Below are 23565 nucleotides of genomic sequence, written 5' to 3' on the forward strand. Positions count from 1 at the left end.
GCACGTCCAAGGCACTTGCTCGCAAGCACCCACCGAGAGCCTCCTGCAAGTGGCCCTGTGCTTGCGCCTGCTCCTCGCCGCCGGCATCCACCGGGGCAGCTGCTAGCGAGGCCAGGTGTATGAATTGATGCTTCTTGAGCTGGAATATCAGCCACTGGTTCTCCGCCAGGGCCGGGCACACCTCGTGCAGGCGCTGTGCCGCCGCTCGAAAGTCGCCGCCAAGCAGCAGGCCGCGCAGCGCCTCCTGCTCCTTGCGCCCCTGCAGGCGGCGCATTAGCGTGCGTCACCAAGGCAATCCAGCGGCGCCTAGGACACCCATAAGAGCATGGCAGGACAGACTGATCGCCGGCCCATGACCCCAGCACCAGCGTACCTTGGCATTGTGCGACAGGTGGGCCACCACAAGCCGATCCAGCTCCTCCGTCTTCAGCTCCATCCCCCGCCGCCCCAACGTCTGGCCCTCGGCCCAACAGCACCCCAGGGGACCTGCAGACCTCTAGTCGCGAGAGTGAAGCTGTGGAGTGCTGTTGGTGTCAGGGAGGACGCTCTGCGCTGCCGACCTCCAAGGTGCTTTGCTGGCGTGGGCGCCGCCATGGCTGCCTGGCATGCCTGCAAGCTGGTCAGGTCTGTTTTGCTCAGAAATGAACCCAGCGCACCCAAACTACTCTGTCAAAACGCATGTTACATGTCATGGCGCTCAAAAGTACAGCAGTGAGGGAAAATTGAGTGTGCGGCAGGCCAACAATAAGGGCGCAGTTAGGGTGACGCCCGCGTCGCGCCCATGGGGTAACTCCAGATCAGAGGCAGGTGTACAACAGGCAAATTGCAGGACCGATACCTTGGATTTCAATACAGGCACAGTATACACAGACAGCGGCAGTCACACAGGACAGTGGGATGTGCGCCGACCCATGGCAGCACTGGCACACCAGCTGCCCATCGCCGCTGCGGTCATGCTTCCTTGCGCACTCTTAACTTCACCCGGATCTTGTTCACTGCGCTCGCGGGCCTAGAGGTCACGGCACCCGTCGAAAAGCCAGCATAGCTGGGCAGGCTGCCGCTGCTGCCCCGCCATGGCAAGCCGGCTCCCTCAGCCACCCCTGCCGCGTGCCAGGGCCCAGGCGAGGCTCCCATGCTGCTGCCAAGCGAGACGCTGCTGGCACGGCGGGAAGGCGGCTGCAACCCTGGACTCTGCGAGGACGCGCCAGCCGTGGCATCCGCCGCTGCGGCCGCCAGGCTGCTGCTGCTGCTACTCCGGCTCCGGCTCCACATGGCCTCCGCAGCAGGCTGTGGCTCGTCCCTCCCCAGGGCTGCAGCCGCTTGCTTCAGCAGCCTGCAGGTCATCCTCCGAATACATGCGGCTGGGAGGATGCCAGTGCTCGTGGCTGCTGCTGCTGTGACGCCGCGCCGGCGTCCTGGCCCCAAAGCTGCTGGTGCGCCGCACGGGCTGCGGCTGCTCGGGCTGCGGCTGCGGCGAGGAGCCAGGCGCCCAGGAGGCGGCACCGCCAGCATCCACAGTGACAGTGGCTGCCTCGGTGCTGGCTTGCATGCCGTGCCAGGCTGGCGGCGCCCGCGGCAGAGACGATGGCCAGCCCTGCACATGGGACGGCTGCTCCCCTGCCGCCTGCACGCCGCCCAGTGTGCCATTCCCAGCACCTGCACTGCCCACCAGGCTAGTGGTGCTGCTGCTGGTGTGCATGGCGAGCGTGGGGTGGTGCTGCCGCAGGTAGGCGGGCACCGCCGCGGCGGCCTTGCCGCCGCTGGCCGCATGCACGAGCATGGCATACTGCAGCCAGAATCAAATACAGGAGCAGGAGGCATTGGTACAAGATCAAGCTTGCTGAACTGCTAGCAAACAATCAGGCCTGCAGCTATGGATGGATGGCGGCCTTTCTTCAAAACAAGCAGATCTGGAGGGCGAGCACCAGCACCAACTCCTGCCCCACCACTCACACAATCCGCCACGATGCTCATTGCATCCGAGGCCCCCGCTGCGCCGCACTTGTCGGGGTGTACCGCCATGCTGACCCGGCGGTACGCCGCCCGCAGCGCCGACGGGTCGCCGCACTTGCGCGGCACGCGTAACACCTCCTCGGGCCAAACGCAGGCCACGATCACGCGCTCCACCTCCCACGCGCCCCTGCAGGCAGCCAGAAAAGATAGCACGGCAAGGGAGGGTGTTGCAGCTGGGAGAGGGGCACGATGCACAAGCTGAAGAGGACGGATTCGACCCAGCCCTTCAGGCGACAGCAAAGCTCATGAGACTGCGGACCTGGAGACACGGGCAGCCAGCACAAGTGCCTCGCGGTCCGCCAGGCTCCACACTGCCTCTTGCGCCCAGCCCGCCTGGTGCAGGAAGCGCTGCAGCTGCTCGTCGGTGGCGGCCGCCATGTCGGCAGGAGCCTCAGATGTCTGCAATTATCAGTCAAAGAGGGCCACGGGCGGGTCTTCAGCTGGCAAGAAACCTGGTAGCTCGCAGCTGCAGCTGGGCAGGCCTGCCCAGCAATGAGCACTCAAACGGGCAGCCCACCGGCCAGCCTGCCCGCACCTGGAACCCCTGCCACACAGGCGGCGCCTCCAGCTGCGGCAGCGAGGCGGCGATGGCATCCAGAAGGGGCTCTCGCCGTGCCGGGGAGCCCTGTGGCGTGGCCCCTGCGCTGCCTCCCGCCCTGCCTCCAATGGGGATGGGGATGGCAATGTGCTTGCTGTACACACGGGTGCCTCCAGCTGCTGCCGCAGCGCCATCTGATGAGCCTCCTGCGGCGGCCCTGCTGGCCTGCTTGGCTTTGATTGCCTCAATCCTGCAGGCGGGCAGAAAAGAGGGGCACACACACACAACGATGAAACAAAGTATGCAGCAGTTTCTACTTAACATTAACACCAAAAGGCGGCCACACAAATAAAGCCCCAGCATAAGGGTAGCTACGCTCACCGCTGCCGCCATGCCTGCCGCCGCTCCTGGAAGCGGCTGGGCTTGGCGCCAGGCACAGCTACCTCGCTCTGTGGTGCCGCAGGCTGTTGGGCAGTGCCGGCGCTGCTGCTGCCGTGGAGCGGCTGCAGCTTGGTTAGGGAGGGGTGCCGCGGCAACCTGGCGGCTGCTCCGTCTATCCTGCTGGTTGTGCGTGCACGCGCAGATGGCCCATGCTTGGCTGGCGGCCGCGGCCGGCTGCCTCGCCCCTCGGTGGCTGAATTGGCGTCGGGAATCTTGCCCCTGCCGCCAAGGAACAGCCAGCTGAGCCATCCACTGCCTCGACCCAAGAACAGCCAGCTCAGCCATCCTGTGCCACTCGAAAGGCCCGGCGGCAGAGTGGTTCTCGGCTCAGCGGCACTCGCGCTGCTGCCACCTTCGCCACTGCTGCTGCCCCACCAGCCAACCTCCAACATGCAGACCAAGGGCGGCTCTGTGATGGGTAGGGTGAAGGCTGTGCTGGTGCCGCCCCACCAACGCGCCTCCAGCAGATAGACGAGCGGAATGGCGGGCGGGGCCGCCTGTGTCGGCCCGGCGCTTGCCGTCCAGCCGTCTCCGCCATTCATCCGTCGGCACGCCTGCCGGCCTGCTGCCCGCGGTGCGTTGGCGCTCTTCAGGGCCTGCTCAGCCTGCCTGCGTCGGTCATATTTTGGCCAGCGCCTTGACTCGCTCAGTACGAGAGCATAGCTGCGTAAGCGGTGGTCGATATAGAACAAGGTGTCCCTAGCAAGATAGACAACAGGGGGAAAGGAGTTGAGAACCGGCCCGCCTGTCCTTGGAGGAGCGCTGGAGGATCCTGCGAACGCTGCACACCTGAAGGAACGAAACCAGCAAGTTTAAGTGATGCTAGTAGGTGAGACAACGTGCTCCAGCCTTGCAGGAGCTCAGCCCGCCGCCACCGCCAGTGTCTGCCCGCTCGCCTACCGCCCCTCAACACTGTGGCCCTCCCTGTCCTTGCACATTGGTATGGAGGGGGGCAACGATGCACCGCATGGGTCACAGGTGAACGGGCAGCAGAAATGACAGCAAACTACTGTGAATGGGCAGCAGGAACTTCATCAAAATGACAGCAAACAAGCGACGCGCTCGCGCCAACGCACGGCATCAAACTTTGAGCAACGACTGCAGCGCCGTCTTCAGCTCCCCCCCATTTTCTCTCAACGCACGCTCGGCCTTCTTCTTGTCCATGTCAAACTGCTGCGCAATGACCTCAATGTCCTCCTTCTGGACCTGCGCGGCCATGGGCAGGCCTTCCAACACGCGGCTCGAAAATGGTTATCGCACTGGCTGAACAGCTCACTCTCCAGGGGGATGTGCGTTGAAAGAGCAACAGCATCGGAGGCACACAACTGGGCCCGCATCCGCCTGCCCACCTTGACCGCCGCCAGCTCGCGCTCGCGCTGCCGCTGCGCCTCGGTGCGCTGCGCCTGCTCCGCCGCCAGCTTCTGCATCGCCTGCTGCACCAGCTCCTTGTCCACATTGGTCATCATCTCCTTCTCCTCCCGAAAGTCCGTCACCTTGTCGAGCGCCGCCGCCGTCTCGCCCGCCTCACGGGTCCGCGGCTTCTCCGCCTCGCTGCCCTCCTCTGTCATGATGGTGGGATGTGTGCACTCGGAGATGCAGTGCGCTGCAATGACAAGCAGCAGCAGAAGGGATGTTTGGCACTGAGCAAACAGGATGTTTGGCAGTTTGAGCAGCGCGACGAAGGCGGGAGCGGCACCGTGCGCGGCAGGTGCTGGATGCACCCCCCAGCGACCCAGACGCGGCGCAGCGACGCTCTCTGGAACTACCTGCGCAACTCCCGAGTTCAGGTTGGCCCGCAGGCAGAGCACAACAAGGGCGACTGCGAGAGATGGGAGGCGCGAGACCAAGCGAGGCGGGGATGCTAGGGGATGCCACCAGAGCGCTGCCTGATTCACTATTGTCGCGCAAACTCGCCCACCAAGCCCGTTTGGGGCATGCATGGCAAGGCCGCCCTTTCCAACGCGCCCTGCGCACCACAAAACCGCCTCCCGAATGGTACATTGCCCTCTGCTGGCGTGTCCGATCGGGTGGTGCAACAGTAGCGGGCTTGGGTGGACACACAGAGCAGCCATGCAGTGCACGTTCGCGGGCAGCAGCCTCGGCAGCGTGAGTGCCCCGGGGGAATTCTTGTGCGCATGTCCATCATTGCATGCGACGGCCCCCGCTCGTTGGCGGAGATAAGGCATCCCGCCTCACCCAGTCGCAGCAGCGGCCTTGCACTGCCCTTTGCGTGCGGCTTGCAAGCTGGTGCATGTGTCGGGCCGGCTTGGCATGCCGGGGCCCACCGCGGCGCATCTGCCAGGGGCTGCCGCCGACCGCCCACCACCCCGAACGCCTCTGCACGGTCGCCTCACTTGCCCGCGTCCCTCTGCCCTGCAGTGCAAGAGCAGCAGCGTGCAGGCCTTCAAGGCGGCACCCAGCAGCGCAGCAGCAGCCCGCACGGCCGTCCATGTGGTGGCGCAGAAGCGGGTGGCCAAGAAGCAGCAGGTGCGGGGCCCGCTCGCCGCTGGGCACCGTGCCAGCTGCCACCACAATGAAGTGGAGCGCAGGTTCAGGCGCCCGCCTTGAACAGCTGCTCAGCGGGTTGCTAGGTCGTGCACCCCGCACACCCACGCCGCCGCTCGCTCTGTCGTGACGATGCAGGTCATCCTTGTGGCTGACGTGCCGGGGCTGGGCAGCGAGGGCACCCTGAAGAACGTGCCCGTCGGCTACTGGCGCAACTACCTCAAGCCGCAGGGGCTGGCGGCATTTGCGGACTCCAACATTCTGGACCAGATCCGGAAGCAACGGGAGGAGGAGGAGCGGGTGCGGATGGAGGAGAAGGCCAAGGCGCAGGCCATGGTGAGTCGCTGGGAAGGGAAGGGTGGCAGAGTTGTGCGAGTCCGGTAGGGGTGGGTGCGGGCGCTGAAGTGCAGGGGGGGCAGGCAGACCACAGGGGCTTTAGGGAGGTGATGATGGGCCGGTGCCACATGCTGGCAGCTGCTGCCTGCCTTTGACGCTTCACCCACTGCTCACTGTGCCGCCGCCGCCTCCGCCGCAGGCCACCGCGCTGGCCACCATTGGCAAGTTTGTGATCAAGAAGAAGGTGGGGGAGAAGGAGGCCATCTTTGGCAGCGTGACCACGAGCGAGCTGGTGGAGGCGATCCGCATGCAGACGGGGCGCGAGCTGGACAAGAAGGCGGTGACGCTGCCCGAGATCAAGACGCTGGGCACCTTTGACGCCTCCGGTGCGCCCGCGTGGCTGCTGACGTGGCCGCTGACGCCCGCCTGCCGTGGTGGTGGTCGCTGCGCTGCTGGCAGTGGTGGTGGTTCAGGTGCTGCTGTTGCTTGTTGATGATGGTGCCGAGGGAGCAGCCCCAGCTTCTGACCCACGCTTGTTGCGCTCCCCCCCGCTGTGCCCTCCTCCCCTGCCTTCCCCGCAGTCAAGCTGCACCCAGAGGTGACGGGCTTCTTTAAAGTGGTGGTGCAGAAGGACACCAGCGCATGAGCAGCCCATGAGCAGCAGGGCATGGCTCACGCCACATTTGGAGCACATTCGAGTTTTTTCCTTTATTCCATTCCCTAACCGCGCCCCTTTGGCGCTGCGGCATGCTCTGAGGTAAATATGCCAACACTTTCAAACCTAGCCACATCACAGCTGGACAATGAGCAGGTGGTGGGGGAGCGCGATAGCTCAGCGAGGCCTGCAAGCGCAGCGGAAGTACTGTACAGCGCAGCCCACTGCCGCAACAGATGTTGTACCCGCGCTCTCAGATGTCCTGGGAGCCCGCCAGCTCCCCCTCTATCACGCCGATGCACTCGCCCACGCTGCCGCCACGCTGCATGGCCGCTGCCAACGCGTCGTGCACGCGCTCGTGGCGCCGCAGCAGCGTCACGACGTTGAGCACCGCCCAGCGGACCTGGGAGTCTGCCTTGGCCTGCGAGGAAGGGTGCGCGGAGGTGTGGGAAAGCTAAGGGGGCTGGGTATGCTACCACTCATAAATGCCACACACACACACACCTCCCCGGCCCACAGACCTGCGTGAATCGCAGCGCCTGCAGCAGGCGGTCCAGCTGCCTCACATCCTCCAGGCCTCCCTCGGCCCGCCCAAACCGCAGCCACTCCGTTGCCACCCCCGCCAGCGCCACGCACGCGTACGTGTCCAGGCTGCTGCTGCTGAGCCGCCCGGTGGCGACCTCGGCCTGGAAGGCAGAGTCGCAGAATTGGCAGCCCGCCTGCACATTCAGCTGCCGCTTCCTGCAGGCACGCAGCCACAGCGGCGCGCGGCGGCGCATGGAAAGGTGATCAAGGCCAGGCCTCTTCATTGCAGTCGCACCAGGCACCTGATGCTCTCGCGGCTCAGGCACATTCTCTGCTGCCCAGCCCTCCTAGCTCACTTGAGAAAGAGGTCCAGGGAGCTGAGGGTGTAGCCCCGCGGCAGCAGCCCAAGCAGATAGGCGACCAGAAAGTGGCCGGCTTCATGCAGCGCCACTCGGCGGCCGTATGTGCCATTCACCACCCGCCCGGCTGCAATTCCAGAGCAGGGCACGTGTGGCAGCAGGGTGGTGGTTTCAAGAGCCTGCTGAAGGTTGCAGAGGAGATCCGAAATGTACATCAATTTTACCGCCGCTGCAGTGGCCAGGCAAACTCCAAGCTGCTGGGTTGAACAGCACGCAGGTCCTCACCAGAGTCGACCAGCAGGGCCTCAAAGCCGCCCCCGTTGGCCACCTGGTCAACAGTCAGCAGGAAGCCGGTGGCCACCACAACCTGCGGGAAAAGGCCACCAGACCATTGCACACATGTTGCATTGCATTAGCACGAGCTGCAGCGATACGCCATGTGGCATGTGACACCACGATGGCAGCGGGGAGCTGCTGCGCACCTGCACAATCTGCGTGAGGTCCAGCAGCTGGGTGAAGTAGGCGGCTGTGAGGCCCGCCAGGAAGCCGCCCTGCACCACGTTGCGCACGCCGCTCAGCGTGCTGTCGGTGGGCGCCAGGAATTCCTCGGGCTGAATCTTGTTCAACCTCAGCTCCGCCAGGGTGTAGGTCCGCTTGGGAGTCTGCAGGGGCACACATGGGAGGAGGGCGGTAAAGTCGCGAGGACAAACAGGTGAGGCTGGAGATGGCGGCCGGGGTGTCCCAGTGCAGCTGCCCGCACACCTGCTGCGCCTTGCCAAACGCCCGCAGCGCGCCCTCTTGTGCCAGAGATGCTGCCAGGCTAGTGGCTTGGGACTCTGCCTCAGTGCCTTCGGATGACTGCAGGCGTGGAAGAAACGCTGGGTTGGAGGCGCAGGCGTTGGCAACGGTTTTTGCAGGAGCCCCTTGCGCTGCACCCTCAGGTGGATCTAGGCCTCACCAGCAGCTTGTCCAGCGCCTGCAACTGCTGCTGGAGGCCTGCCGCTGCTGCTGTGCTGCTCTGCGCCTGGGCAGCTAGCTGGTGCCTGCTGCCCTGCCGCTGCCCGTGCCGCTTGCCTCGCCACATTGCCAGGCGCGGGTCGCTGCACCGCCTGAACTGCTGGGATCGCGGCAGGATGCCTGCCTGCACCACAGTGGTTGCTCCACAGCTGCTGGCCGCAGCGTGGTGGTGGTGAAACTCGGCAGGAAGCATCGCCCCCCGCATTTCCAGGTCCTGCTTGTGATAAACGCTTATGGCGAGGATCGCGAGTGCGGCCAGACCCGCCAGGTCCCTTTTGCGGGGTTTTCCAGAGGGCCACGGTACAGTCGCGCAGTACTCCGCATATTTGCTCCCGCTTGATGCGCTCCCGGCATTCCTGGATATCTCCACCAGCCGCTTGCTGCTCTGGGAAGACGCCCAGCTGCCTCACCCCACATTGGCCGGCATCACCATCTCCACGGCTGTAGACTCAGCAGACAAGCATTCCTCCGTTCGCAGCAGCAGGCCCTTGCGATCCCTGCACACGCCGGTCAGCACTCGGCTGTGCGCGGCCCGGGCTGGCGGCGAGCGGCGGCTGCAGTTGTGGCGGCGGCGGAGACTGCACAGGCACAGCGTTGATTGTCTCTTCCGGAGTCCCCGGCGTGCCTAGACAGTCGATAGCACAATGGGCATCCTAGAGAAGATCAAGGAGATCGAGTTCGAGGTGAGATGGAGGAGAGGCAGCCCCTCACGTGTGCGTGGTGGCCCCCCTGACACTCACCCTCCCTGTTGTCCGCTGCAGATGGCTCGGACTCAGAAGAACAAGGCGACAGAGTACCATTTAGGTCAGCCAGCGTGGTGGCACGAGATGGCTGGGACCGGACTGTTTAGAAATGGGGATCGCCACTGAAGCTGCACTGGATCCCCAACGTCTGCTGAACCTGCTGCCCTGCTGCAGGCACACTGAAAGCCAAGCTAGCCAAGCTACGCACGCAGCTACAGGAGCCGCCAAAGGTGTGCTAGAGTTTGCGGGCATGTGTGGTTGCAGGCTGGCATCCAGTCAGTGCTCAGGGCATGCCGATTTAAGCATGACGTGTTGTGCCCTGCCCCCCCCCCCCCCCCCCCTCCCCCCCCAACCATCTCAACAGACTGGCGGCGGCGGCGATGGCTTCGAGGTGCAAAAGTACGGCGATGGCCGGGTGGCGCTCATCGGCTTCCCCTCAGGTGCGCACCAATGTGCCGACTGGGGACGACCGGGTGCTCTCCCGCCTTGCTGCCCCACCAAGTGCATCGACACATGCCTGCCAATCATTCCAACATTCGACCAGCACCTGCTCCCACTCTCCCTGGTGCAGTGGGAAAGTCCACGCTACTGACGGAGCTGACTGGGACCAGCTCGGAGGCGGCCGGCTATGAGTTCACCACCCTGACCTGCATCCCGGTGCGGCTTGGGCACCCGGCCCTTCATTGTGTCACAGTATGAAAGGGCCACCACTTCCTCTGGCCCTTGGCGGTTGCCCCTCACCGCCTCCCTGCGCCCTCCTTCCTTCCCCTCATAGTCTCCCTCCCTCCTCACCTGCTGTGCTGCCTGGCCATGCGCCTGCCTGCAGGGCGTGATCCACTACAACGAAGCCAAGATCCAGCTGCTAGATTTGCCCGGAATTATCGAGGGCGCGGCAGAGGGGAAAGGCAAGCAATCCCCGTCGTCCCTGAAGCAAACCTGCCGCCGCTGAAGGCGCCTGGCAGGCGGGGCCACTCCACACACGCCTGCCACCGTGGCCGCTGCACACGCTGCTCATGCACTCACCTCCACCATCCCTCGCTTGCCGTGCAGGCCGCGGCCGGCAAGTCATCGCCGTCTGCAAGTCGGCGGACCTGCTGCTGATGGTGCTGGATGCCGGCAAGCCGCACTACCACCGCGAGATCCTGACACGAGAGCTGGAGTCGGTGAGTGGCGGGAGCCCTGCGGCAGCAGGTGCTCCACACACCGCTTCCTCCGCACTCTGGTGCTTGCCCACAAGCTCGGTTGCCGGCACGTCAGACTGTCAGGCACGTACATGCAAGTCATCCCTCCCCATCCGCCCCCATCCCATGCAGGTGGGCATCCGCCTCAACCGCAAGCCCCCCAACATCTTCTTCAAGAAGAAGAAGACGGGCGGCATCGCCATCAACTCGATGCTGCCCCTCACCAACCTGGACGACCGCACCATCCAGCGCATCCTGCAGGTGTGGGCTGCCGCAGCCGCCTCCCAGCGGCCTGGCCTGCCATGCGCTGTTGTGGCACCACACACCAGCCCTATACTCAAGCTCTGTCCCCCGATGCCGTCCCCATGCCTCTCAACGCATGTGGCATGTGTCCCACCTCCCCCTGCCTGCACCCCGCTTGGCTCCCTCCCTCCCTGCCTGCCTGCCTCCCACCCCGCTCCCTCCATCCCCAGGAGTACAAGATCCACAACTGCGACCTGCTGTTCAAGGAGGACTCCACCATGGACGACCTCATCGACGTGATAGAGGGCAACCGCAGATACGTCAAGTGTGAGTGGCCTTGGCTTCACGTGTCGATGGGAAGGCAGCAACTTGCAAGAGCTCGCACGACAGATCGACAGCGAAACCAGGCACCCCTGCTTGCCACCAGTGGCTCGAACTGGTCTGTACCTTGTCTGACCGTGATGTTGTACTGCTTTTGGTATGCTGCCTGTACCGCAGGCCTGTACGTGTACAACAAGATAGACGTGTGCAGCATGGAGGAGGTGGATGAGATGGCGCGGCGCCCGCACTCCATCCCCATCTCCTGCTACCAGAAGCTCAACTTTGACGGCCTGCTGGCGCGCATCTGGGATATGATGGTGGGGCCTGGGGACTTGTGTGCGTGTGCATATGTGTCTTGTTTGCATGTTTGGTTGTGGAGGTGGGGGTGGGGCTGAGTTGGTGGGGCTGGAATCGTGGAGGGAGGGTGGGAGCGAGGGAGGCAGGGCGAAGAGGGCAAGCCAGGGTGCAGCTGCGGGCCCAGGCCACCTCTGGAACCCTCGCCCATGCACCTGCCTGTGCGCCTGCCTGCCCTGCAGGGCCTGGTGCGGGTGTATACCAAGAAGGTGGGACACAAGCCCGACTTTGGAGACCCGGTGGTGCTGAGGTGGGGCGCTGCTTGGTGATGGTACTGCCGGGCGATGGCCCTGCCTGTACTGTGCTGTACTGTCAGGATGCTGCTGTGGCACGGTGGCGGTTGTGGTGGTGGTCTTGTGTGTGGGTCGTGCTGTGTGTGGTTGTGCGAGGTGTTTCGATGCGGCTGCCAGCCCCACACTTATCCGGCCCTCGACTGCCTGTGCCCCGCAGCGAGGACCGTGGCGGCACCAGCATGCAGCACTTTTGCGAGATGATCCACAAGAGCCTGCTGAAGGAGTTTCAGTATGCGCTGGTGTGGGGCACCTCCTCCAAGCACATGCCGCAGCGGTGAGCAACCTGAGGGATACAGGCTGGCTGCTGTGGCAGCCGGTGGATGTGTGCCTGCTAGAGCAGTCTGTGGGACTCCTGTGGCTGCAACACCTGGCCCGTGCCTCCTCCTCGCATGCCCCCCGCCCCGCCTGCTCAACTGCTGCTCAGCCAACTGCTGCTCAGCTGCCCACCGTCCCGCACCCCCCTCGCCGCCACCACCACCCTGCCCCCCGGCCGGAGCACGCACACACCTCCACTGCCCCGCCCCCAGCGCAGGTGCGGCCTGTCCCACAAGCTGGAGGACGAGGATGTGGTGCAGATTGTGAAGAAGAAGATTATCGGCGGCGATGATGCGCGGGGGCGCTTCTGCCAGCAGGCCAAGGAGTATGTTCGCATCGGGGACCGAGTGAAGAAGCCGGCGCTTAAGACCTAAGGCGGCGGGAGGGCTGGTGTGTCTCACATGCCCTGCCAACCCCTCAGCACCGCCCATCGCGTGTCCCTGAAGCATTCTGGCTTACATGCATGCCTGTGCATCAGCTGGTTCACGCATCCCAGCCATTCAGGGATGCAGGCCTGTAAGCAGTTCACACGCCACTGGCATCATGGGATGCCGTGGAAAAGAATGGTGCGGCGTCAGGGGATGGGAGCCGCCGGTGGCGGCTCTACAAGAATGGCAGGGCAAGGGCATGCCGCTGCCGGTCGCAAGGGAAACAATGCAAGGGGAAACAAATGCAAGAAATTGTGTTTGGGTTTCATGAAATAAGCAGTCACGGCGCTTGCCAGCGGCGGGCTACATGTCGCCCGCCGATGGTGCAACATTGCGGATGCGCCCCTCTACCCTTGGGGCGATGCCGAAGCGGCGCTTGACCGCATCAAACACGATGAGCTCGTCCAGGCCGTGTGCACAGGGCTCCAAGTAGGCCAGGGCTGACAGAGCGGCGCTGGAGTGGGCCTGCTGCTCATTGTCAAGCAGCGACACCCACGGCTCCTCGCCCGCGCTCTCCCCGCTGCTGTCACCGCCGTTGCTGCCCTGCTCCAGCTGCTGCTCGCTGCGCTGCTGCAGCAGCAGCGCCAGGCTGATGGCGGCGCCGGTGCTGCTGACCTCGTGCACGTGCTGCTCCGCGGCAAACGGGATGCTGCCGGGGCCGCCCGTTGCTGTTCCGCTCATGGGCGCGCCGGGCGAATACACTGCGTCAACAGACGCTACAGCTGTTGCCGGCATAGCAGGCTCTGTTGCCGCTGCGGCGCTGCCGTTGCTGCTGCCGTTGCTGCTGCTTGCGACGGTGGCAAGAGCATTCTGCTGCGCTCTCGCGCGGCTGCCGTTGCCGCCCTGCTGCGCTCCTGCAGCTGCCTCATCAAGCACCTCTGCCTGCTCCTCTTCCTCGCCGCCCGCTGTCCGCTGCTGCTGCTCGCGCTGCACCATGCGGGCCCACTCTTCTGCCAGCTGCTCGTTCAGCTGCTCGACTCGCATCCACAGATACTGCACAAGCGTGGCCAGTCGGGGGTTGGTCTCGCCATCCACCAGCACGGCAGACGTCTTCAAGCTCTCAAAGCCATCCTTGCCACCGCGCAGGTACGCCTTGGTGGCCACCTGCGGTACAAGAAGCTGTACATCAGCGGTACATCAGCGTGCAGGGTGCAGGATACTTACAACAGGATGTTCCACCCGGGGCTCTGGCATGGCAGGCACCAACCAGCGTCCAGGGCATGCACCATGAGTTGCAACCAGCAGCTCCAAAGCGTACTGCTCGCCTTGTACTTGCGGTTCAGATCCAGCGGCTCTCCCGCCACCTCCACGCTGCCAGGCGCCACGCGGCTGCCCGCCGGCTGGTCCACGTCGAACGAAAAGCAGATGCCAGACACCTGCGGCCGGCGGCGCGGGCAGCAGCGGCGGCTGATTGCATGAGCCCATTCAAGCATGCATGCCATGAGCAGAAACACGAAGCGCAGCACAGGAGCACCTGCCCCAATGCACACACAAAAGAGAAGCCTCGCATGCCGCACACATACCCACCCACACCCACACACCACACCGCACCTGCAGGAATCGGCCCTCCAAGGCGGGCAGGCCGCCTACCCCCGTCTCCAGCACCTGCACCAGCCCCTCTCCGCTGAGCTCCAGCAGCACCAGGTCATCAGTGAAAGGCAGCATGGACACAAAGTCACGCATCAGCAGCTGCCCCGCGGCGTGCATCTGCACAGCACACACGCACAGCCGATGCAGCAGGTCAGGGCACGAGAGACGCAGAGAAACGCGAGGCACGTGGGAGGGGACAGGCAGCCTGCATCGTGGCACGCCCTGATGACCTGCCACCGCCTGCCCCCAGCTGCCACGGCGCCGACATGCCATGAGGGGTGCCAGGGGGTGTCTCAAGGGCGGAAGGCAACCGCCTCCCTGCAAACCGCCTGCCGCCATGCACCATTCGCTGCCCTTGCCCGCCCACCTGGTCCGAGCGGATGGTGCCTCCGTTGAAGAAAGCGGCGTCTGCCCCCAGCGAGATGCGCATGACGTCGGCAAAGAGGGAGCCCAGGTTGGACTCCGAGCGGCGCACCGTGTCGAAGCGGGCATCCAGGTCGGTGTGGCTCCACCCCATGGGCTCGTCCATCTTGGTGCCTGCAAGAATTAGGGACAGGCGGGAGGGGCGGATGCGTGTGTGCACATGGTAAAGAGGTGTGGTGGTGGTGGTATGAGCGTCCAACAGAAGCAGCAGCAGTCGGGAGCAAGAAAGACAGAGTAGAACGAGACTGGCAAGGGGCGAAATGCAGCTCACCGATGACGTCTTGGTACTTGCGCACGATGGCCGCCACCTCAGCATCCTCCGGTACCGCCGAGGTGATCTCCACACGCTCCCACTCCACCGGGGGCCGATCTGCGAGAAAACAGGACGGAGAAGGGAGACAGATGGGCAGGTCAGGAGGCAGCGGGAGGCCGCAGGAGGAGAGGTGGAGCAGGAGTGTGCGCAGGCGGTGACACGGAGAGCAGGGAGGCAGGAATACAGGCGCATCCGCCACGGCAGCATGTAGCCAGCAGCAGGCCGCTAACAGGCGCCGCCACCGTGCACAGCGCCGCACAGCGCCGTGAACAGCGCCGCTGCCTGCACAGCCACCAGGCGCACCTTGCAGGCTGGCGGGCACCGCCAGGCGGAGCACGCTGAACTCCCGGAAGTCGGTGCCAGACTTGAGCACCAGGGTGCCGTGAGGGCGGGACACAGTGGCCTCCCAGTGATGGTCGTGGCCCCCAAGCACCAGCTGCAGGGCGTGGCGGGCAGGCCAAGCAAGGGCCGGGCGGCTTGCGTGACTGGCTGGCAGGCAGGCAGGCAGGCATGGGCATTGGCGCTCCCAGCACAGCCTTCACCTGGATCTCCGGCACTTCAGCTGCCAGCACCAGATCGTTGGGCGTGCGCATGTGGGTCAGCGCCACGATGAGTTCCGCGCCGTCCGCCGCCAGCTCAGCCGCCAGCTGGCGCCCCTCGCAGCAGAAGTCCAGGAAGTGGATGTCGCTTTCCTCCACACTGGGGATGGTCAGCAGCCACTGCAGAACAGCAAAGGACAAAACAAACAAAATAAACAAAACACGGGGCGTTGCCTCATCGTCATGAGTACAGGGCAGAAGGCACAAAGAGACGGGAGGACCAGGCAGCTGCTGGCCCTACCTCCCGCTCCACCAGCCCCATGAGGCCCACTTTGACTCCCTGCCAGGTGACCATGCGGGAGCGCTCCGCGCCGCCCAGCGGCTTGCCGGTGTGTGCATCGAGCACGTTGCTGAGCAGCCACGGGAAGCGGAAGCTCTGCATGTGCTTCTGCAGCGTGGGGATGCCAAAGTCGACTGCAGGGGGCGGGGAGACGGCGTTCGATTCATGAGCGCGCAGGGGCAGCAGCGCAAGAAGGCAAGCATTGCGCTGGGATGGCATGAACCAACACTGCTCAGCGCTGCCCTCAGCGACTGGTAGCCAACTAACTCACAGTCATGATTCCCCACCGCCGCCGCCTGCACGCCCAAGGCATTCAAGATGGGCACCTGCAGCGGGGCGGGAGAAAAGCAGCCGCTGAGTGGGCATCCTTCATGGATGACCGGCATTGCCGACTGTTAGGCCAACCAACCGCTGCATTCCCCAGCAACCGCACCATCTGCTCCCCCCGGGTGAAAGCGCTCGTCAGCGAGGGGTTGAGGCAGTCGCCGCTGAACAGCACCAGCGGCTGCTCGTGGCGGAACTGGCGCATGGCGGAGGCAAAGCGCGCCGCCCCGCCCACCGGCTCGATGCCCCGCTGCTCGATGTTGTACACCTGCAGCTCGGCATTGCCAGGCATACCGCCGAGCAGAATCGGTACGCATGCAGCGCACCCTCCTGCGGATGCAACACCGAGAAGCAAGGCAGCAGGCACAAGATGGGGCGGCAGGCGCACTCACGTCATTGAAGTGCAGGATGGTGAGCTTCTTCTGCTGTTGGTGGCCTCGTCTGCCCGCATCCCCTGCGCTGCTGCTGCCAGAGGCGTAAACTAGGCGGCGACGCTGGCAGGGGGTCGGGGGCCAGCCCGCTGGCGGCAGCTGCTGCCGCCGTCGCCCCTGCAGCAGCAGCAGGAGCACGTGGGGCGATGCTCCTTTGATCGCATGGCAGCTGGAGAGACTCAGCAAGGAGCCAGCGGCCCAAACCAAGAGAAGCGGGGCGCACCAGCAGCTGGTCGCCAGCGCATGAGCCCGCCTGGCGCAACGCCCCTGACAGAGAGCTCAGCATCCCTGCTGCCTTGACGCTAGAGGACAGCAGCAACCGCGCCAGTTTTGTTGAGCTTAGAGAATCAGACTTGAAAGGCGAGCAGGCTGCTGGCACATCCGGCTGGGCTCTCTGTGCGATCAGGGAGGTCCCTGCGATCGATCAAGCCGACACAAAATTGGTGCCAGGCTGGCCTCCACTTCGGCTGCTGAAAACGGCCTCCTGATTGCTCCCCTTTGCATTGGATCACTCCTCCTATCGGCATAGATTCTGACAATGACGCTGACGGCTCCTGGGCTCCTGGTTGACCGAGCACCTTCCCTGTATGCCCCGCTGCTGGCAGCCCTGCAGCGCCGTGCATGGCTGCACGGCACCGGGAGGCTGGAGAAGGGAGTCTGCAGCGGCAACGGCCTGTATTATGAATCTGTGACAGGGCTGGCCGAGGGACACGCCGCTGCCGCCAACCAGCCGCCGCCGCACACCGCCGTGGTGCTTCATGGGCTGCTGGGCAGCGGCAGGTTTGTGACTGCAGTGAGGTCACCATGGAGATCAGCAGTCAGGAGAGGCATGCTCAAGCTGCTCCAGGCCATCCCGCCGCTCGCGGCATCCGTGCTGCAGGAACCTGCGTGGCATGGTTGCGGCGCTGTGCAAGCAGGCGGCAGAGCAAACAGGCGCCACCTGGCGCGGCCTGCTGGTTGACCTGCGCAACCACGGCAAGTCCGCACAGCTGGCCAGCCTGCCGCCGCCCCACGACCTGCGGTAAGCAGGATAAGGTTCCGCCTCTACCACGTTCCTCTGCTTTTGTCGCACCGCCGGAGTTGGCCAACCGCCCGCCTTGTGCCCTCCCCCGCCGCAGCTGCGCAGCCCACGACGTGGTGAGGCTGGTGCAGCAGCAGCTGGGCGGCCGTGCGCCAGAGGCACTGATCGGTCACAGCATGGGCGGCAAGACGGCGCTGGAGGTGGTGCGCCAGCTGGCGCTGCCCGGGGCGCCGGTGGGGCAGCCCAAGCAGGTGGGTTTCATGCCTTTGCCGTGGTGTCTTCTTGCCGCAAGGAGCTTGATCCTGGGTGTTGGAAACTGAGCCAGCCTTTAGGGCAGAGTCGGGCTGTCAACCTCGGCTGCCACCCGCCACCTGTCCTGCGCCTCTCACTCGGTCGCAGGTATGGGTGTTGGATGCACGTCCCAACTCGCTGCACGGGGCGCCCGACGCCGCCACCCGCGAGGTGCAGCACGTGCTGTCCACGGTGCAGAGCATACAGCTGCCTCTGGCCTCGCGAGACGCGCTGCACCAGCAGCTGAAGGAGCGTGGCCTCTCTACAGGTGCGCACCTGGCCGAGTGTGCTGCAGATCGCTGGCAGGAAGGGAGGCGCCCTGCCCAGTGCAGCAACCACCACCCAACCACCTGCCTGCCAACCGACGCACCGCCTGGCTGGCGTGGCTGCCTGCACCGCCTGCAGGGCTGCAGCAGTGGCTAGGCAGCAGCCTGGTGCCGGATGGGCATGGCCGCTTCGTGTGGACCTTCAACGTGGAGGGGGCTGCGGCGATGTTTGACGACTACCTGACGCAAGACTATTCCGCCCTGCTCAAGTGAGGCGCTGTTCCTCTTCTGCGTCCGGCGCTGCTGCCAGCAGGTGGAGCAGAGGGTGCCCATGTGTGTACCCCAGGGGTCAAAGCGGCAAAGGGCCCAGCCCAACCGCGGAATGATGGCTCCCTGTGCGCCCTCTGCTTCCCGCGCCAGGTCGCCGCCGCGAGGCGTGACGCTGCACATCCTGCGGGCGATGCGCAGCGACCGGTGGGACCGAGAGACGCTGGCGGTGGTGCAGGGGGCGGTGGCGGCCACCGCGCAGCCGGCGGCGGTGCGGGGGCAGACGCGGTACCACGAGCTGCCGGATGCGGGCCACTGGGTAAGCTGGTGGCCCGACGGCTGGCTGGAGGCATGCACATAGTACCGGTTTGCATGGGGCAGCACACATGCACATTGTGTTCGCCTGCTGGTTGGTTGCTTCCCAAAGCACAACCGGGCAGTGTCGGTCTCAGCACAAGTGCTAGTGTGGCGCGTCACTCTGCTGTCTGGTGGCTGGCGCAGGTGCATGCCGACAACCCCAAGGGCCTCATCAAGCTGCTGCTGCCATCGCTAATCGAGGCGGCGAAGCAGTAGCAGCTTGCCGAGGAATGCCACGTGCCTGCATTTCCAGTTGCCCGAGCTCGCTGCCAGGCAACATTGTCAAATCACATTTTGACATCAAAGGCTGCCGCTCCAAGGGCAGGAGTTGCTAGTGCGACACGAAATGAGGGCAGGCAGCTGTATGGCAAGCTGCTGCGGTTGGTGCCATGGCATCCAGGTGCTTCAGTCCAACTCAAACAAAGCCCAGCCGAACCAGCAGGTGCAGGACTCAGGTGGTCAGGCGGGCAACAACACGGCCTCCAGCCGTCTCAGCGAAACGTATCCTTGGCGGCGCGGATGGCTCCAAACGCCACGTCATTGCTTGCGCCCTCTGGCACACCTAGTTTTGAGCGGATGGCAGGGCTATCTGCAACGGGTTGGGGCAGGAGAGGAGCACTTTCCGCCTGCAGGCCCACCCAACTTTGCAGCAGGCAGGAGCTGGAGCGCAAAACCACAGAACCGTGCCTGGGCGCAGGAAGGGGTTGCACTTGAGCTCGTCGCCCAGTTGGCTGGGCACGGTGGGCTCGCCCCGCGCCCGCTTGGCCTCGATGTCTGCCTTCATGCGCTGCAGGTCTGCAGGGGTGCAGGGTGGCGGCGTTGGGGTGTCGGGGGTGGGTGGGGCCACACCGCGCAGAAACACAAAGCTGGCGCAAGCCAGCGGGCACGCCAGCTCACTGCCTCACCCTCGTTGCCCTCGTCCACATGGGCCGCAAACTTGGCATTGCTGGCTGTGTACTCGTGTGCGCAGTACACCAGCGTGTCCCCCGGCAGCGGCGTGAGCTTGCTCAGGCTGGCCCACATCTGCGCCGGCGTGCCCTCAAACAGCCGCCCGCAGCCCAGGCTGAAGAGCGTGTCGCCTGTGGAGGACGGCGACAGCATCTCAGAAATGCGCCTGGCCTGAGCAGGCGCATCCGCCTGCCGCGCTGAAGCCAAAGGGGCAGCGGCTGGAGTTGGAGCGGCTGGTGCCGTGGGCCGCCTTGGTGCCCACGCACCGGCACGTGCTGCGCTTGCCTGGGAAGAGCGCCTTGGCGGCGGGGAAGTGGTACGTCACGTGGCCCCGCGTGTGGCCGGGTGTGTCATAGCACACCATCTCCGCTGCCCCAAACTGGAACCTGCGGCAGGGAGCGACCCGCATGGCGGCGCGCTTATGGTGGGGATGTGCCAGGTGCCGGATGCTCCGCGAGGGGACCGGCCTCCTCACGGCCAGCTGGCCAACGCTCAGCTGTGAGATCAGCAGAGGCCCCCATCCCCACCCTGCATGCCCCAGGCCAGCCGCTCACCTGTCCCCATCCTTGAGCTGCACCTGGATGCCCGGGATGCGGGCGTGGTCTGCCGCGGGGCCCACCACGGTGCACCCAAACTCGCGCTGCAGCTCCGCGTTCCCGCCCACGTGATCGTAGTGATGGTGAGTATTGATGATGTGCGTCAGGTTCCAGCCCTTGCTCCTTAGCGCCGCCAGCACCGGCGCCGCCTCTGCAGGGTCCACCGCCGTGACGCCCTGCTGCGGCTCGTGCAGCAGCCAGGAGTAGTTGTCGCTCAGGCATGGCACGCGCTCGATCTGCAGCACGCCGGCGCCCCCGATGCTCTCCGCCGCTGCTGCGGTGGCCATGCTGCGCTGCCTGGGGCTGAGGGCAGGCCGGGCTGTCGATGACAGGGAGCTAAAGGCAGGCGCAGGGCTGGCGGGGCAGCTGGGTGGGCGCCGGAAGGCCTTGGCAATGGCGGGGCTGCAAGCAGCGGCCGAGGGGCGGGATGCTCCTGCACCTAGGGATGCAGGCAGGAAGCTCTTAGCATGGCTCACCAGGCATCAACATGCAGAAGGTGCGTTTTGGGCAGGTGGTTTTACAGGTGGGCGGGCCACCTGTGATGAGCAGCAGGTGGACGGCAGAGGCAGTGGTGACCCTGCACCGTGCTGACAGCATCCAGGAGGGAGGGTTGATGCGCAGACTGGCGCTTCCCGGTTGCGTTTCTCCAGTTGCCTGCAGGGAGAGAAGCAGCATGGGAGCGCAGGTCAGCCTGGGACAGCGTGCAAGTAGCGGCAGGGAGGGCTGCCGCCGCCCACCCGGCGCTGCCTGCCCTGTTCCGCGTGCCTCCTGGATCAATTGACCATGTCCTTCCTCGTCAGAATTGCACCGCAGACCAGCAGATCGCTGAGTGAGAAACTCACTCTGTGCGGCTGAGGGTTCTGGAGGGTGGTCCAGCCGCTTAAACACGCCCCAAACACCCTGCTCAATAATGCTGCGAGCTCAGAGCTTCTGCAGGCGGCGCAATTTTGGTGGAGGAAGGAATTTGGACAGCTCAGCATTTGTAAGCCCCATCTTAAGCCTCCCCTCGCTGTGTGCCTCGCCTGTCTGTCACCGGGTGCGTCCCCTGTAACTGCCTTGGAAGAGGCCGGAACAGCAGGTGTCGCAGTCCGGCTCCCGACCGCCCCCTTCTCACGCCACAGTCATGCATCGCGCAGCGCACCGGCAACAGGTCCTGTTGGGCCACCTCGAAGCAGCGGTGAGTTCTGTCGCGCTTCGTTCCATTGCAGTGGCACTCCGACACGCTCATCAGGCCGCGGCGCGTCGGATTGGCGCCCCTGCCGGCTGAGGCCCAGGCTCCTGCCTCCCGCCCCGCCCCGCAGGCCGCCCCCGCCCCACCGCCGATGAGCGCGCACCCCACCTCCGCCGGCGACTCGGCCGCCTATGAGCGGCGCAACCTGGCCTGCGATGACGTCGTCATCGTGTCCGCCTGCCGCACCGCGCTCTGCAAGGCCAAGCGCGGCGGCTTCAAGGACACACCGGTGGATGACCTCATCGCCACGGTGCTCAAAGAGACTATCCGCCGCTCAGGAGTGGAGCCAGAGGTGGGTGCTAGGGAGAGGGCAGCAGCCGCTGCCGCGGAAGCTGTGGTGCGCTGCTGGGGCGCTGCTGCAGGGCGGCCTGATGGTAGCAGGAACGCAGGCTTACTGGCATGCAGGCAGCGGAGGGTCGTAAGGGCAGCAAGCTCGCCGTGGCCCCCAGGCGCCGCTCATGTGTCCCTGCCTGCTGCCTCGGCCGGGAACCAAGCCAGCCCTCCCCACCCACCACTCCACCCACCTGCCTGCCCTGTGCTGCCGCCCTGTCTGCAGGCCGTGGGCGACGTGTGCTTTGGCAGCGTGATGGGCCCCTCCAGCCAGCGCGCCAACGAGTGCCGTATCGCCATGTTCCTCGCCGGCTTCCCCACCTCGGTGCCCGTGCACACCGTCAACCGTCAGTGCTCCTCAGGTGCAGCGCAGGGCCTTGTGGGCATGCGGACATGGCAGCGCAGCACGGTGCAGGGGTTGGGAACAAGGCGGTTGCCCCTGAGCCGCCACCCGCCAGCTGCCTCGCCCCCAGCCTGTCCTCCCAGCCCTGCCCCGGCTTGACGCCTCGCACCCCTGCCAGCGCCCCCGGCCCTCCCGCTGCCCGCCCAGCAGGCCTGCAGGCCATTGCGCAGGTGGCTGCGTCCATCAAGGCCGGCTACTATGAGGTCGGCATCGCCGGTGGGGTGGAGTCCATGACAACCAACCCCATGGCCTGGGAGGGCGCCATCAACCCGCGGGTGGCCGAGAACCAGTGCGCCCAGGACTGCCTGCTGCCCATGGGTGCGCCGGCCGCCGCCGCCGCCGCAGCCGCCGCAGCCGCCGACGCCGTGCCGGCAGCCGCGCTGCCTGCAGCACAGCGGTTCACAGCACATCAGCAGCGGCGCCCCCGGGGTGGTGTGGTTCGCCAATGCACGCCCGCGCAGCCCTGCTGCGGTGGCCCCCATGCCTGCATCTCCCGCCCCGTCCTTGCCCCTCGCCGCCGGCTTCCACACCCCGCCGCCTCCGCCACCAACCCCGTCCCCCAACCCGCTTGCCTCTCCTGCGCCCTGCTCTTCCTGCGCCACCAACCCCACCTTCAAACCCGCCGCCGCCCCTCCACCCGCAGGCATCACCAGCGAGAACGTGGCGGCGCAGTACGGCGTGTCTCGCGAGGTGCAGGACGCGTTTGCAGCGCGCTCCCACGCGCTGGCGGCGGCCGCGCAGGCGGCCGGCAAGTTCCGCGACGAGATTGTGCCGGTGGCCACGGTGCTCAAGGACCCCAAGACGGGTGGGCCTGGGGCTGGTGGTGGTGGTGGGAGGGAGGGAGGCAGGGAGGGAGGCGCGGCGGGGCGGGTTGCAGTGGTGGTTGGGAGGGAGGGAGGGAGGGAGCGCGGAGTTTGTTTGGTGCTGGGGATTGGCGCGCGAGGTCCTGCTTCTGGTGCGGCCTTGGCAAAGGCGTGCCGAGCCGAGCAGGCCATGCCTGCCCGGACCTGCCTGCCCGCCGCGCTCGCGCTGCACCCGCCGCGCCGGCGCATTCCCTCGCGCTGACCCGCCCGCCTGCCCCCCTCCCTCCAGGCGAGGAGCGGCGCGTGGTGATTGACCAGGACGACGGCATCCGCCCGGGCACCACCCCCGCCTCCCTGGGCCAGCTCAGGCCCGTGTTCAAGAAGGGCGGCTCCACCACCGCCGGCAACAGCAGCCAGGTGCGCGCCTGGCCCCTGCCCCCTTTGCCTTCTTCCATCCACCCCTCCAGCCCGTGGCATACCGCCGCCGCCACCACCACACCAACATCACCCACCACCCACGCGTGCGACGCTTGCTTGTGCCGCTCGCCTGCGTCCCTCCCCACCACCCCGCAATTGCTGCCCTCTGGCTTCCGCCATTGACAGGTACAAGGACGGCGAGCTATCTGTGGGGGAGAACAGCTGCATCGACCGCTGCTCCTCCAAGTACTGGCAGGTACCGCCTGGGATGGTCCTTGCAGCGTACTGCCTGCTGCTCCTCTTCTCTGGGCCGCCTGCCACACGACGCTCTCGACACTGTGCGCTGCTCCGGGCTGCGCCTCCGACCGCAGGGGACAGGAATTGTTGGAAAGATGCTGGGGTCACAGG

The 23565-nt window shown here is 65.6% G+C and overlaps 8 protein-coding genes across 8 annotated transcripts; 4 read left to right on the plus strand and 4 right to left on the minus strand.

Annotated features, from left to right (window-relative positions):
- Positions 1 to 1249: 1249 nt before the first annotated feature.
- On the minus strand, positions 1250 to 4560 carry CHLNCDRAFT_137085 (hypothetical protein; the record flags this gene model as incomplete). Its single annotated transcript, XM_005845391.1, has 8 exons — positions 1250 to 1468; positions 1670 to 1786; positions 1954 to 2140; positions 2273 to 2412; positions 2549 to 2801; positions 2933 to 3054; positions 4079 to 4198; positions 4342 to 4560. 8 exons carry the CDS (start codon positions 4558 to 4560, stop codon positions 1250 to 1252), a joined length of 1377 nt encoding a protein of 458 aa, XP_005845453.1.
- Positions 4561 to 5629: 1069 nt separating this feature from the next.
- On the plus strand, positions 5630 to 6479 carry CHLNCDRAFT_25930 (hypothetical protein; the record flags this gene model as incomplete). Its single annotated transcript, XM_005845255.1, has 3 exons — positions 5630 to 5833; positions 6033 to 6219; positions 6415 to 6479. The coding sequence occupies 3 exons, from the start codon at positions 5630 to 5632 to the stop codon at positions 6477 to 6479; spliced, it is 456 nt and encodes a 151-aa protein (XP_005845317.1).
- Positions 6480 to 6741: 262 nt separating this feature from the next.
- CHLNCDRAFT_25833 (hypothetical protein) lies at positions 6742 to 8037 on the minus strand (the record flags this gene model as incomplete). Its single annotated transcript, XM_005845392.1, has 5 exons — positions 6742 to 6909; positions 7010 to 7229; positions 7370 to 7499; positions 7658 to 7739; positions 7855 to 8037. Coding segments are annotated over 5 exons (783 nt in total), but the record flags the coding sequence as incomplete, so codon positions are not given.
- A 996-nt stretch (positions 8038 to 9033) lies between these two features.
- Positions 9034 to 12566, plus strand: CHLNCDRAFT_58624 (hypothetical protein; the record flags this gene model as incomplete). Its single annotated transcript, XM_005845256.1, has 12 exons — positions 9034 to 9072; positions 9151 to 9193; positions 9307 to 9362; positions 9497 to 9572; positions 9704 to 9817; positions 10183 to 10295; positions 10446 to 10574; positions 10787 to 10883; positions 11055 to 11194; positions 11414 to 11481; positions 11682 to 11798; positions 12057 to 12566. The coding sequence occupies 12 exons, from the start codon at positions 9034 to 9036 to the stop codon at positions 12211 to 12213; spliced, it is 1149 nt and encodes a 382-aa protein (XP_005845318.1). The 3' UTR covers positions 12214 to 12566.
- A 4-nt stretch (positions 12567 to 12570) lies between these two features.
- CHLNCDRAFT_58625 (hypothetical protein) lies at positions 12571 to 16513 on the minus strand (the record flags this gene model as incomplete). Its single annotated transcript, XM_005845393.1, has 12 exons — positions 12571 to 13371; positions 13494 to 13643; positions 13819 to 13974; positions 14225 to 14394; positions 14552 to 14650; positions 14897 to 15029; positions 15136 to 15312; positions 15434 to 15606; positions 15744 to 15798; positions 15906 to 16064; positions 16189 to 16344; positions 16451 to 16513. 12 exons carry the CDS (start codon positions 16511 to 16513, stop codon positions 12571 to 12573), a joined length of 2292 nt encoding a protein of 763 aa, XP_005845455.1.
- Positions 16514 to 16765: 252 nt separating this feature from the next.
- CHLNCDRAFT_137091 (hypothetical protein) lies at positions 16766 to 18645 on the plus strand (the record flags this gene model as incomplete). Its single annotated transcript, XM_005845257.1, has 7 exons — positions 16766 to 17007; positions 17108 to 17248; positions 17346 to 17499; positions 17648 to 17807; positions 17945 to 18074; positions 18226 to 18391; positions 18574 to 18645. 7 exons carry the CDS (start codon positions 16766 to 16768, stop codon positions 18643 to 18645), a joined length of 1065 nt encoding a protein of 354 aa, XP_005845319.1.
- Positions 18646 to 18710: 65 nt separating this feature from the next.
- Positions 18711 to 20260, minus strand: CHLNCDRAFT_56279 (hypothetical protein; the record flags this gene model as incomplete). Its single annotated transcript, XM_005845394.1, has 6 exons — positions 18711 to 19018; positions 19068 to 19071; positions 19112 to 19224; positions 19335 to 19508; positions 19663 to 19763; positions 19932 to 20260. The coding sequence occupies 6 exons, from the start codon at positions 20258 to 20260 to the stop codon at positions 18921 to 18923; spliced, it is 819 nt and encodes a 272-aa protein (XP_005845456.1). The 3' UTR covers positions 18711 to 18920.
- Positions 20261 to 21096: 836 nt separating this feature from the next.
- On the plus strand, positions 21097 to 23340 carry CHLNCDRAFT_25846 (hypothetical protein; the record flags this gene model as incomplete). Its single annotated transcript, XM_005845258.1, has 6 exons — positions 21097 to 21159; positions 21275 to 21496; positions 21761 to 21896; positions 22085 to 22255; positions 22581 to 22742; positions 23030 to 23340. 6 exons carry the CDS (start codon positions 21097 to 21099, stop codon positions 23338 to 23340), a joined length of 1065 nt encoding a protein of 354 aa, XP_005845320.1.
- Positions 23341 to 23565: the final 225 nt, after the last annotated feature.

The sequence above is a fragment of the Chlorella variabilis genome (genome assembly GCF_000147415.1).
Source record: "Chlorella variabilis unplaced genomic scaffold CHLNCscaffold_18, whole genome shotgun sequence".
In the NCBI taxonomy this organism is placed as follows: domain Eukaryota; kingdom Viridiplantae; phylum Chlorophyta; class Trebouxiophyceae; order Chlorellales; family Chlorellaceae; genus Chlorella; species Chlorella variabilis.